The sequence below is a fragment of the Nansenia antarctica genome (genome assembly GCF_963989245.1).
Source record: "Nansenia antarctica genome assembly, chromosome: 1".
Lineage (NCBI taxonomy): Eukaryota > Metazoa > Chordata > Actinopteri > Argentiniformes > Microstomatidae > Nansenia > Nansenia antarctica.
In genome coordinates, this window is record NC_137674.1 from 113,051,293 (window position 1) to 113,065,089 (window position 13,797).

A 13,797-nucleotide genomic window follows, 5' to 3' on the forward strand; every position below is an offset into this window, starting at 1 on the left:
GGGAGAGGAGAGGAGAGAGGGGGGAGAGGGAGGAGGGGAAAGAGGGGAGAGGGAGGAGAGGGAGGAGAGGGGAGAGAGGGGAGAGAGGGAGGAGAGGGGAGAGGGAGGAGAGGGGAGAGAGGGGAGAGAGGGGAGAGGGAGGAGAGGGGAGAGAGGGGAGATGGAGGAGAGGGGAGAGAGGGAGGAGAGGGGAGAGAGGGGAGAGGGAGGAGAGGGGAGGGAGGGAGGAGAGGGGAGAGAGGGTAGAGAGGGGGGAGAGGGGAGAGAGGGAGGAGAGGGAGGAGAGGGGAGAGAGGGGAGGGAGGGAGGAGAGGGGAGAGGGAGGAGAGGGGAGAGAGGGTAGAGAGGGGGGAGAGGGGAGAGAGGGAGGAGAGGGGAGAGAGGGAGGAGAGGGGAGAGAGGGAGGAGAGGGGAGAGAGGGGAGAGGGAGGAGAGGGGAGGGGAGAGAGGGGAGAGGGAGGAGGGAGGAGAGGGGAGGGAGGGAGGAGAGGGGAGAGAGGGTAGAGAGGGGGGAGAGGGGAGAGAGGGAGGAGAGGGAGGAGAGGGGAGAGAGGGGAGAGAGGGGGGAGAGGGGAGAGAGGGAGGAGAGGGGAGAGAGGGAGGAGAGGGGAGAGAGGGGAGAGAGGGAGGGGAGAGGGAGGAGAGGGGAGAGGGAGGAGAGAGGGAGGAGAGGGAGGAGAGGGGAGAGAGGGAGGAGAGGGGAGAGAGGGGGGAGAGGGAGGAGAGGGAGGAGAGGAAAGAGAGGGGAGAGAGGGGGGAGAGGGAGGAGAGAGGGGAGAGAGCAGTGAGCTCAGGGGCTGTTTGGGGGGTGGTGTCGTAAAGAAACCAGAGCCGAGAACAGAGGCAGAGGTGTGGTAGAGAGGGGTGGTGGTACACCAGGAACACACATGTACATAAGTGTACTAAAAAAGAACCAAACGTTTTTACCTTTCATTGTTCCCTGATGAAACTGAAACTACTGTGAGGTAATAATGTGAAATGTGCCGTTGTCATGGGGACAACAACGCACTTAGATGACTTCTCATCGTTCTCTGAGAAAAACAAATTAAAAACAAAACCAAACCAAAAAAAACATTTGGAAAAATAAGTATTACAAAACAAATCTCTACAAAACCAAGAGTAACCCCCCAAAGGCTTGTAAGCCAATGAGCCCGACAGCCTAACCTCCTCTCCTAATGAAGTGAGATGATGGTTTCCACAGAACAGCCCAGAGTCCCGAGGCCATATCTCAACCATTACAGCAACATCCCACGCTAGCCGAGGGCTTCTCACAACGCCACGAAGAAACCTCTGACTTACTAACTATCCTCCTAATGGCTCTGCTCCTATTTACATTTACATGTTTGGCATTTAGCAGACGCCTTATTCCAAAGCGACTTACAATCGAAACATTTGATCGAGCAAGTGAATCATCAGTTCACCATTCGTAGCAGGAAGAGTAATCTAGGCCCGGGGCCATTGGCAGTCTCCGTGATAGAAAATATTTGTATTTTTTATTTGTTTTAATTGACACTGAAGAGACAGTACAAGGGGGGCAGTAGAAGTCATAGGGGACACAGTAAAGGGGAAAAGCGGGTGTCTCAGGAGACAGTGCTGGGGGGTAGTAGATGTCTCAGGAGGAGCAGTTAAGGTGTAACTAGAGGTAGAGAAAAACGCTACAAGAGAGAGATCCAAGAACCTTTCATATTCTTCTGCACTGCGGCAGAACTAATATACTCACAACACAACACGCTGTGTGTCCTGGTCTTGGGTACATACAGATGACATATTTGTGTTATTATATACAGCACCTGAGATTAAAGTACTAAATCTAGAATCTAGACACCAACAACATCTAAAGGCTTCTACTTATAACGCATGGAACACAGAAAGCCCATGTCACACCCCAGCTAATAAAGGAAAGGAGAGATGGATGACCTTATGAGTGTCTGGAGCTTGTGTAACCATCTGTGGTATGTGTGTTGGTGTGTAAACTCTGTATGTCGCAACGGTTCGGTTGGCCCACGGTTCGGTATGAACCTCGGTTTTTGGAGATTTGTAGCAATTTGTCCAGGGCTTCCTCAAACTGTTGCCATGTTCTCAACTCCGCTCGCCATGAATAAATATCCGACTTTGAATGAAACACAGGATAAACCGAAAACCGTCACGGTTCACTAGTGTATTGAACTGTGGAACGCGAACCGTACCGTCCGTAAAAAACCCGAGAACCGTTGCACCCCTAGTATGTTGGTGTGTAAACTCTGTATGTTGGTGTGTAAACTCTGTATGTTGGTGTGTAAACTCTGTATGTTGGTGTGTAAACTCTGTATGTTGGTGTGTAAACTCTGTATGTGGTACTCTATGTTGGTGTGTGTTAGAGGTGTGTGTTGGTGTGTGTTGTGGTGTGTTGTGGTGTGTTGGTGTGTGTTGGTGTGTGTTGGTGTGTGTTGGTGTGTGTTGGTGTGTGTTGGCGTGTGTTGGTGTGTGTTGGTGTGTGTTGGTGTGTGTTGGTGTCTGTGTAAACTCTTGCCTGTGTGAATGTTGTGTGTTGCGTGTGTGTGTGTGTGTGTGTGTGTGTGTGTGTGTGTCTGCGCAGCCTCCAGCCTTGGTTCCAGAGGCCCACTAACGAGCTCTTACATTAAAACACACATGGAGGCCAAACCAGGCAAACTCAAATAATGACTCTCCTCAACCACCTCCTCTAATGACAACAGAGGCACAGCGAGGGGAAAGAGTGAGAGAGAGAGAGTAGAGAGAGAGAGAGTAGAGAGAGTAGAGAGAGAGAGAGTAGAGAGAGACAGAGAGAGAGTAGAGAGTAGAGAGAGAGAGAGTAGAGAGAGACAGAGAGAGAGTAGAGAGACAGAGAGAGAGTAGAGAGAGTAGAGAGACACAGAGAGAGAGTAGAGAGACAGAGAGAGAGTAGAGAGAGAATAGAGAGAGAGAGAGAGAGAGAGAGTAGAGGAACAGACACAAGGCCTTAAACTCCAGTGTAAAGCCGTTAATGAGTCTGCAGCGTTTCCTGTCCTGTCATCTGGAGTGGTAGAGAGTCCTTGGGTGGCTCACCGGCGCTAGCGTCTGATACCTAGCCTGGCTGCTCTAAGACAACAACAACTATTAGAGAGACAGGATGAAACAGCGGTTGAAGGACAAACCGTCAGAACGGCAGAGTCACTACCCATCTTCCGTCGTAGACTGAAGACCCATCTCTTCAGGTTACATCTTAACTGCTCCTCCTGAGACATCTGACCCTCACCACTACGTCTCCTAAAGACACCCGCTTTCCCCTCTACTGTGTCCCTAAGAACTTCTATTGCCCCCCCTTGTACTGTTTCTCAGTTTCTCCAGTAATAAAATAAAAAATAAAAATAAAATAAATGAAAAATATTAATAGTAGAAGGCGATAATAGGGAGAAGGTTTTTCCTTCTATCAGTGGCCCCGGGCCCGAGCTAGATTACTCTTCCTGCAACGAATGGTGGACTGCTGATTCACATGCTTAGTATTCAAATGTATTGATTGTAAGTCGCTTTGGAATAAGGCGTCTGCTAAATGCCAAAAATGTAAATGTAAATGTAAACCCAGTTCTCTGGGAAGAACTCAGTGACAATGTTGGTTCTCAAGGCTACTTACTACTTAAAGGGCGTGCTCTGTTCCGACTGTCCCTAACTGGATGTTCACACATCTCGCAACGAAGAGTAACAAAGGAATCGGTCATTCTCTCAACGGGAGACATGAGAGATTTGATCGCGGGGCCGATGCGACTAGAATGGAAACCATCTGTAAATGGACTGATTATATAGACTATATATCTGACTTATATAGTCGCCTTATTCCAAAGTGCTTTACAACGGCCTCTCATTCACCCATTCACACACACATTCACACACCAATGGCGGCAAGCTGCCATGAAAGGCGCCGGCCGGCCTGCTCACAGGGAGCAATTTGGGGTTCAGTGTCTTGCCCAAAGACACTTCGAGATGTGGCCAGCCGGGGCTCGACTCAAACCGCCGATCTGCTGACCTTGCGATCATTAGACGGCGGCTCTACTTCCTGCCTCATCAGATACACATACAGGCAGAACCCAGTTTATTACAGCAGCTCCTGAACTACAGAGATGAATGAAGAGTGGAAAACTGTTCAAAGATCAGGTTATTCTAACGAGGATCGACTCTCATCACCACCGTCATCACATCAGTATGTCACAGCAGACGTAGAACCAGCGCCAGAGATGAATGTTGAAAATGTGAGAAATCTGGGTTATTACAGCGAGCTCATGAATAGCAGATGATGCATTCTCTCACGGCGCAGAGAGAGACAGGGGGAGACGCCTCGCGTGTCTGACATGAAGGAGTGCGAGTCGGCTTTAATAATGTAACAGAAGGAGCGGGGGGGGGGGGCTGGAGAGGAAAGCAGGGGATGGTTTGAAGGGGAGGAAGAGCGTTGCTGGATGAACTGTCACCAGCGACTTTGTTGGTTTATCGGAAACGATTATGAAAAACTGATCTAATCGTCCACTGGGCGAGAGAGAGAGAGGCAGAGAGAGAGAGAGAGAGAGAGAGAGAGAGGCAGAGAGAGGGAGAGAGAGAGAGAGAGAGAGGCAGAGAGAGAGAGAGGCAGAGAGGGAAAGGCAGAGAGAGAGAGACAGAGAGAGAAAGAGGCAGAGAGAGAGGGGCAGAGAGAGAGAGAGCATTTGGTTTGGTTTATTCATTTCAACAGTTATTACAAATATTTTATCGACTAGGTTCTTAAAAAAAACAGAAATTAAAAAATGGAAATTAGTCCATTACTGTATATTTCGTATCATTCCTTTTTAAAATCCCCTCAGCTCCTCCCAGCCCATACTTCCTGAGACTTTCATTTCTTAGAGCCTGCACAGACTAAGCTAAACATTTATCTTTGATATATGATTATATTGAGTGTCCGTCAGATACTTAGTCACCCAATCGTGCCGTTTGTAAAGTTATATATCGACGAATTTGTGTTTTCCCTGTACCTTCGATCAGAAGTCAAACACACAAACACATGATGAATATATTCTTACAACAGAAGGTGGCATCCAACATAATACAAACAACAACGAGGCGATGACTAGACTAGCTAGTAGCTAACTGACTAGACTAGCTAGTAACTAACACACACAGGCTGCTAGTTTCTCCAACGGTTGTGGCTTTTGTAAGGACAGGGCTAGCATTACTAATGCCTTGTTGACACTGACACACACACACACACACACACACACACACACACACACACACACACACACACACACACACACACAGGCCAGGTGAGTGTGTTAGCACCTGGCTGGACAGACAGGACACCAATTAGGGTCCCAACTCCAGAGGACTGAGACACCAGCGCAGTCTCTCTGTCAGAGACGCTCCACCCCAACACAGACAGACCCTCTCTGGACCATCCCTCACTGTCACGTTAGCTAGGAGAACAGGGGCTTGGCAGGGAGGGAGGGAGGGATGGTTCCTCCAGAGGTAGCGTTAGCGAGGAGGAGAGCGAAGGGAGAGGAGGAGGAGAGAAGGGAGCATGTGGTTCAGCGAGGAGTCCAAGCTGTTCTTTTCACATTCCGTTGGCACTTTTTTTAGTCGGGAGGAGGGAGGGAGGGAGGGAGAGGGAGCCGCCTGTCAACTTCCGTGACACACAAAATGGAGGGCGGCTTCGTGGAGCGCTCCGTCTCTATCAGGCCTGACAGAACTCAGAGGGAGAAGGCCCTGGCCAGCGGACCTGAACAGGCCTGGGGGGGGGGCAGGGTTAGGAGGAGGGGGGGGGAGAGGGGGGTACCGGGGGCTCTGTGAGTCTTAAAAGACAGTTGGCCACACACACACACACACACACACACACACACACACACACACACACACACACACTGAGAGAACAGCTCGGGCACTACTGCAGCAAACGTCATATCTGACACGCAGCCAAGCAGAGAGGAGGAAGAGAGGAGAGGTGGTGTGTGACTCAGTGTGTACTAGTGTGCATACGTATGTATGTGTGTGTGTGTGTGTGTGTGTGTATGTATGTGTGTGTGTGTGTATGTATGTGTGTGTGCATGCCCGTGTGTGTGCGTGCGTGTGCGTGTGTATGTATGTGTGTGTGTGCGTGCGTATGTCTGTGTGTGTGCTTATGTATGTGTGTGTGTGTGTGTGTGCGTGTGTGTGCATATGTATGTGCGTTCGAGTGTGTATGTGTGCGTATATGTATGTATGTATGTATGTGTGCATATGTATGTATATATGTGTGTGTGTGTGTGTGTGTGTGTGTGTGTATGTATGTATGTATGTATGTGTGTGTGTGTGTGTGCATATGTATGTATATATGTGTGTGTGTGTGTGTGTGTGTGTGCGCATGCGTGTGTCTGTTTGCTCCTCCATTGACCGTGTCTCACACTGCCAGAGTCTGACACCCTGAACGAGGGAGAGGAGGGAGAGATAGAGAGATAGAGAGAGAGAGAGAGAGCATCACCAGGAGAGAGAGAGAGAGAGAGAGAGAGAGAGAGAGAGAGAGAGAGAGCATCACCAGGAGAGTTGAACAGAGGAGGAGAACCTGCCAACCCAGAGACTCCAGATGACAGCGGAGGTCCGCTGCCACACACACACTTGAATACTTTATTTGGTTCCACAAATTATATTATACAAACAGGGAATCAAATATTTCGGGGCTAAGCAGCACTGAACACTTAAGGGTACACATAACACCTCCTTCTCCACACGGCCAAGCTGCCAATAATAGCTGAGACAGAGCAAAATTTGGCAACCTGTTTGGCCTTTCTTTTAGTCATTGCAGCAATTCTCAGACCCCTCATGGTGTGTTGTCGATGTGTCTCTGTCCCGGAGGCCCGCAGCGCTGGTTGTATTCTCTCACGGATGAAGCAAAGCTGCGTTTCTATCCAAGCTGTCAGCGAGTCAGGTGTAAGGTCCACCGGGAAATCGACAGAGGGTGGGAATTTCTTCAGGATTCTGGCGACATATTTCAGAAGCTTGAATCCGTATGGACGCGCGTTTCCTTGCGTCGCGGAGAATATTCCTTTATGGAAAAAGTTAGTCCACTCGTAGTCTGTCATTGGTCGTCTTGAAGTCTACGGGAACATCTCCGGCCGGTGTTGGGCTTGGGTCGCAGACGTTCGGGCGTTGTTTGTAGACTCGCCCGCTGTTCAGGGCTTGTTTACAAGCCAATCTTAGTGTGGTAACGAGGCACATTGTATCAAAAGCATCCAGTGCATCTTATTCCCACTGCAATAACGATGGCAGTTACAACGGGTGTATGTGAGCTTAGATGTTGAGCGCGTTCATCTCACCACTCACGGCAGCCAACAAGCTGTCTGTCTGTCGCGAAACACACACATATCCGACTGTGTGAGAGGAGGGTTGTGTGGTGTGTTAACAACACAATCACTGGGTGGTGGACACATTCAGGAGTCAACTGCGAGTAACTACTAGATCACACAGTTTGGTTCTTGTCCCTGGGGAGAGATATGTCTAGCATGGTGCGCAAAGGACGTAAGTGTCCTGTTTTGACTTTGACAGGAGAGCAAAAACAAAACGTGTTGTTGAGTCTTTGCTTATACAGGCCGCCTCAGGGGTCAAATGACCATAGTCTTTACAATGGGAAGCTGCTACTTACACACCACGACCACTAGTTGGTGCTAGTTAGTGGGATACTGGGTGGTAGAACGCACATATCTAGGAAAAGTCATGGTCCTGGATTTTGATTGAGTGCAAAGATATAAATATATAAATGTATCTTTACTCATGTCTGTTCTAGTAACCCACCTGTGTGTCTGTGTTAGACTTGAATAGCCTGTGTGTGTGTGTGTGTTAGACTGGACTAACCTGTGTTGCCATCTTCCCGTAGTCGACCCAGCGCAGCGTGGCAAAGTTGGTGGACTCTGCACAGTTGAAGCCGTGGTTGAAGCCGGCGTGGTAGCCGTACGGGAACGTCAGCATGAACTCCCCCGCCTCCTGGGTCACCTGGGGAGGGAGGGAGGGAGAGTTGTTAATAATAATAATAATAATAATAATAATAATAACTTGGATTTCTATAGCGCCTTTCATAAAACCCAAGGACGCTTTACAATTATAGAGGAAATGGTCAGACAGACAAAACAGAAAACAAACAAAACTAAACAGAAACAATGACTAGGGGCCAAAGGCCTTGGTGAACAGATGGGTTTTAAGGGCTGATTTGAAGGAGTCCAGGGTGGGGACGTTGCGGATCACTACTTTACACCCTGAGTTGGTACACATTTGCATTAAGATTGTCATCAAACACAAAATGATACCCGCCCCCCCCACCCCTCTCATATACAATCCAATCCAATAAACGAGAAATTAGTTAGCAAGTGTAAGCAAGGATGCAGATATCATCAAGAGTACACTTTATTTTTCAGGACAGGAATTTTGTTAATTATGTTTCATAGGTTTTTATTAACCATTATGTAGAAAATAGCATCTGTTCAAACACTTTTTTCACAGATTGAACACATGATCACATGATCAATGCAAACATTCATCAGAGAATCCATCCCAATGACATTTTGTTGGAGGTACGTTTCTCTCCCTTGTGTCTTTTCAGTTCCTTTTTTTTGTGCTATCCTACCTTTTTGCCCCATGGATATGATTTTGTTTCTTTTTATCTTATTTACATGTATTAAGTGTTCTATGTGGTATATTGAAACCTAGCTGCTATTGACGGGAGTGGAACTATGTACAAGCCTTCTGGGCTAGTACATAGGCCTGGGTGTAGTATTGATAAGGTATTGATAAGGTATTGATTAACTCCCACACCAAGGCCTGGTGACGTTGAAGGCCTCACGTTTCTAAACACCGCCTCTGGCCTCATCATGCTCCCCTCCCTTGATCCTCTCCTGTGTTCGCCCAGGACAGCGTGACATTTCAGTCTGGGAGTTAGTGCATCACATAGAGTCTAGAGTTAGTGCCTCACATAGAGTCTAGAGTTAGTGCATCACATAGAGTCTAGTGCCTCACATAGAGTCTAGACGGTTCATTAACCTCAGGGACCACCGGTGATGGGCAGACGTGCAGAGTTACCTGTCCCTGCATGGCTCATACTGATCTGAGTACAGCGTGGTCACGTGGACCGCAGAAACTCCTGCATGTGCTAGTCAGTGTGTGCAGATCTCATGAGATCCTAAAAAGTAAATGGTAAATGTACTGACTTATTCCAAAGCGCTTTACAACGGCCTCTCATTCACCAATTCACACACACATTCACACACCAATGGCGGCAAGCTACCATGCAAGGCACCGGCCCGCTCACTGGGTTCAGTGTCTTGCCCAAGTGTCTTGCCCAAGGACACTTCGACATGTGGCCAGCCGGGGCTTGAACCGCCGATCTTGCGATCATTAGACGGCGGCTCTACCTCCTGCGCCACAACCGCCCCGGAAAAAGGCCTTACTCACTCCTCTGTAAGGGTCAGCTGCTGTGCCTCTGAACTAGTAACCTTACAATAGGTACGTCAATCACCATCAGCATCCATATCTCTCATGCAGGCTGTACCATAGGTTTACCATGCGTACCAAATGACAACACCGCACCTCAAGGTTATATGATATGAGGCTGGGAGGGGAAAATCACAGTATACCCACTAGAAAAAACTACACTACACCACCGCTTCAAATGTGAATGTGATGTGATCCCACCCCCCTTTCAGCTCTCCTCTACAGCCTGTCTCTAACAGTGAGGAACTGCGAGGCTTTCTGCTGACTCTGATCTTTTAAAGTTGTGAGAAAATAAATTAAATCTTTTGATTAATTTAATTCAGGAATGCCTAAAACACATCTCACACAGTTTAGGTCAATATAACAATCTTGTTTCGATCTCCGATTAGAATTGAGTTTAGCCGTCATATTGTTGTTGATGTAATTTCGTGGGCTGAAATAATGTTGAAGGTAGCTTCATGTCTGTAAATTGATGCTCAATGTAAAATATGATGTGGTACATCATTAGCATGAAGCTAATTTGTGGATTGGAAACCAACCTGTCTGTCGAGGGGAGATTAGCACAATGCTGTTGATCTGCAGCACAGAAGGTGATCATTCACTAACTCACTCTCCTGTAGGCTAGTTTACTAACTCACTCTGCAGTAGGCTAGTTTACTAACTCACTCTCCTGTAGGCTAGTTTACTAACTCACTCTGCAGTAGGCTAGTTTACTAACTCACTCTCCAGTAGGCTAGTTTACTAACTCACTCTCCTGTAGGGTAGTTTACTAACTCACTCTGCAGTAGGCTAGTTTACTAACTCACTCTCCTGTAGGCTAGTTTACTAACTCACTCTGCAGTAGGCTAGTTTACTAACTCACTCTCCAGTAGGCTAGTTTACTAACTCACTCTCCAGTAGGCTAGTTTACTAACTCACTCTCCTGTAGGCTAGTTTACTAACTCACTCTGCAGTAGGCTAGTTTACTAACTCACTCTGCAGTAGGCTAGTTTACTAACTCACTCTGCAGTAGGCTAGTTTACTAACTCACTCTGCACTAGGCTAGTTTACTAACTCACTCTCCTGTAGGCTAGTTTACTAACTCACTCTGCAGTAGACTAGTTTACTAACTCACTCTGCAGTAGACTAGTTTACTAACTCACTCTGCACTAGGCTAAGTTTACTAACTCACTCTGCAGTAGGCTAGTTTATTAACTCACTCTGCAGTAGACTAGTTTACTAACTCACTCTCCTGTAGGCTAGTTTACTAACTCACTCTGCAGTAGACTAGTTTACTAACTCACTCTCCTGTAGGCTAGTTTACTAACTCACTCTCCTGTAGGCTAGTTTACTAACTCACTTTGCAGTAGACTAGTTTACTAACTCACTCTCTAGTAGGCTAGTTTACTAACTCACTCTCCTCTAGGCTAGTTTACTAACTCACTCTCCTGTAGGCTAGTTTACTAACTCACTCTCCTGTAGGCTAGTTTACTAACTCACTCTCCAGTAGACTAGTTTACTAACTCACTCTGCACTAGGCTAGTTTACTAACTCACTCTCCTGTAGGCTAGTTTACTAACTCACTCTGCAGTAGACTAGTTTACTAACTCACTCTGCAGTAGACTAGTTTACTAACTCACTCTGCAGTAGGCTAGTTTATTAACTCACTCTGCAGTAGGCTAGTTTACTAACTCACTCTCCTGTAGGCTAGTTTACTAACTCACTCTCCTGTAGACTAGTTTACTAACTCACTTTGCAGTAGACTAGTTTACTAACTCACTCTCCTGTAGGCTAGTTTACTAACTCACTCTCCAGTAGGCTAGTTTACTAACTCACTCTGCAGTAGGCTAGTTTACTAACTCACTCTGCAGTAGACTAGTTTACTAACTCACTCTCCAGTAGACTAGTTTACTAACTCACTCTCCTGTAGACTAGTTTACTAACTCACTCTCCAGTAGGCTAGTTTACTAACTCACTATCCTGTAGGCTAGTTTACTAACTCACTCTGCAGTAGGCTAGTTTACTAACTCACTCTCCTGTAGGCTAGTTTACTAACTCACTCTCCAGTAGACTAGTTTACTAACTCACTCTCCTGTAGGCTAGTTTACTAACTCACTCTCCAGTAGGCTAGTTTACTAACTCACTCTGCAGTAGACTAGTTTACTAACTCACTCTCCAGTAGGCTAGTTTACTAACTCACTCTCCAGTAGGCTACCGTAGTTTACTAACTCACTCTCTAGTAGACTAGTTTACTAACTCACTCTCCTGTAGGCTAGTTTACTAACTCACTCTCCTGTAGGCTAGTTTACTAACTCACTCTCCTGTAGGCTAGTTTACTAACTCACTCTCCAGTAGGCTAGTTTACTAACTCACTCTCCAGTAGGCTAGTTTACTAACTCACTCTCTAGTAGGCTAGTTTACTAACTCACTCTCCAGTAGACTAGTTTACTAACTCACTCTCCTGTAGACTAGTTTACTAACTCACTCTCCAGAATAAAAATAATCTGGTCTCTACTTGCTTGCGTTCGGTCATCAGGACCCGCGGCAATTCTCTCGGTTCGCGGCGGGCGAACCGGTCGACTTCAGAGGGAAGTAAGTAAACAGCACTTACGGAAATTAAACGTTGCCTTGGATGGAGGAACTTGACAAACACGGAGCCTCCACACTTCCTGCAGCCCAGCCAAGGAGACCAGAAACACAGGGGCTAGCTGGCTGCTAATATCCACAGTCGTTAAGGACTGATGTGAAAGGAAGATTTATTCGCGCACCCCCCTCCTCCATCCCTCACAAACTTCAGCTGGCCTGGTGGCTCCGGAAGCCATCTGAGGCGGTACAAGAGACGCAATTAGGCTGGAGCCAGGGAACATGGAGCAGGGAACTAGGCAGCCTGCGCAAATTAAGGTTTCTGTCTCGTGGCGTCCAGAGCTAGGCCATCATCTCCTCAGAGCTTCGTTTGCTCAAGCAGCTAAAAGTGAAAAAAAAGAGAGAGATAGCTCGCCGGTCTGTCAAGCTTTTCTCCGAAATTAAGTTTCTGACTAATTATTTTGGTTTAATTTCACCACTCATGGCTTTCTATTAGGGGGCACGATAACGAATGTTAGCTACAAATAAAGTCCCAACGACAACATTCCTAGAAGTTTCAACAAGTAAAATGTAAGACCTTTTTTAGACCTCTTTGAATAGAATTGTAGCCCTATTCGGGACACCATATGAAAGCTTTTTGTCATCCTCGAGGTGATGAAATTAGGGATTTCACTGCCATACAGACAAAAAAGGAAGCGAATTGGCATTTTTTTTGGTTCCAGATTGATTATTTCCGTGTAAATAGATGTGGTCGGACTGATTTCCTTGCAGGATCTCATTTTTTAGACCTAGCACCTCCTTTTTAGACCGAATAACTGAAATGTGGGACCTTTTTAGGCCTTATAGATCGGATTGCTGAATTTTAGACTTTAAGGCTTTTTAAGACCCGCGCGGGAACCCTGACATACAACAACAGTGTTAGACGTAAGCCTTTGCCACCACAAAAACATTATCGTAAAGGTCTCATCATAACTAAACAGCCTCCGATCAACTATCTTAGCTGGTTGAGACTGAACTATTGACTAGTGGTAGTTGTGGTTTAGCAGAGTGAACTATTGACTAGTGGTAGTTGTGGTTTAGCAGACTGAACTATTGACTAGTGGTAGTTGTGGTTTAGCAGAGTGAACTATTGACTAGTGGTAGTTGTGGTTTAGCAGAGTGAGGTGTTCCTGACAGGGAACTGACGGGCTGGGAGACGGGGCAGGGGGAGGAGTGGGAGGGGGAGGAGTGGGAGAGGGAGGAGGGGGAGGAAGAGGAGTGGGAGGGGGAGGAGGAGGAGTGGGAGGGGGAGGAGTGGGAGAGGGAGGAGGGGGAGGAGTGGGAGAGGGAGGAGGGGGAGGAGTGGGAGAGGGAGGAGGGGGAGGAGTGGGAGAGGGAGGAGGGGGAGGAGTGGGAGAGGGAGGAGGGGGAGGGGGAGGGGGAGGAGGAGTGGGAGGGGAGCTCTCTAAAGACAGTTGCAGTCCTGATATCAAACACCTGTCTGCTGCTGTACTGGCAACAAAGCACAAAGCCAGTCAGGTTTTATTTTTATACTGAAATCAAAGGAGACGCTTCAGGTGAGGGACAGGTGACATGGTGGCTGTGATAACGACACGCCGGAGGAGAAACACGAAGAAGAAGAAGAAGAAACCTGCAGATGGTGGAAACCTCTGTTCATACCTTTGTTCATACAGGGTTTCTATTTTTTTAATCTTCCCATTTTAGCACCGCAAGGTGCGCTCTACAATTATTCACAGCAAAAAAAAAATAACAAGGTGATTAATTTTCTATTCAGGAAATGTGAAAAGA

General features: G+C 47.2%; 1 protein-coding gene across 1 annotated transcript in view; it reads right to left on the reverse strand.

Annotated features, from left to right (window-relative positions):
- The window catches only part of kdm4b (lysine (K)-specific demethylase 4B), a gene marked incomplete at both ends in the record, with an annotated part of 78,885 nt that overhangs the window by 24,832 nt on the left and 40,256 nt on the right, over positions 1 to 13,797 (reverse strand). The window contains one exon of the mRNA XM_080530281.1: positions 7,819 to 7,956. Within this exon, the coding sequence (XP_080386407.1) occupies positions 7,819 to 7,956 (138 nt within the window). The remainder of the gene's footprint in view (positions 1 to 7,818; positions 7,957 to 13,797) is intronic.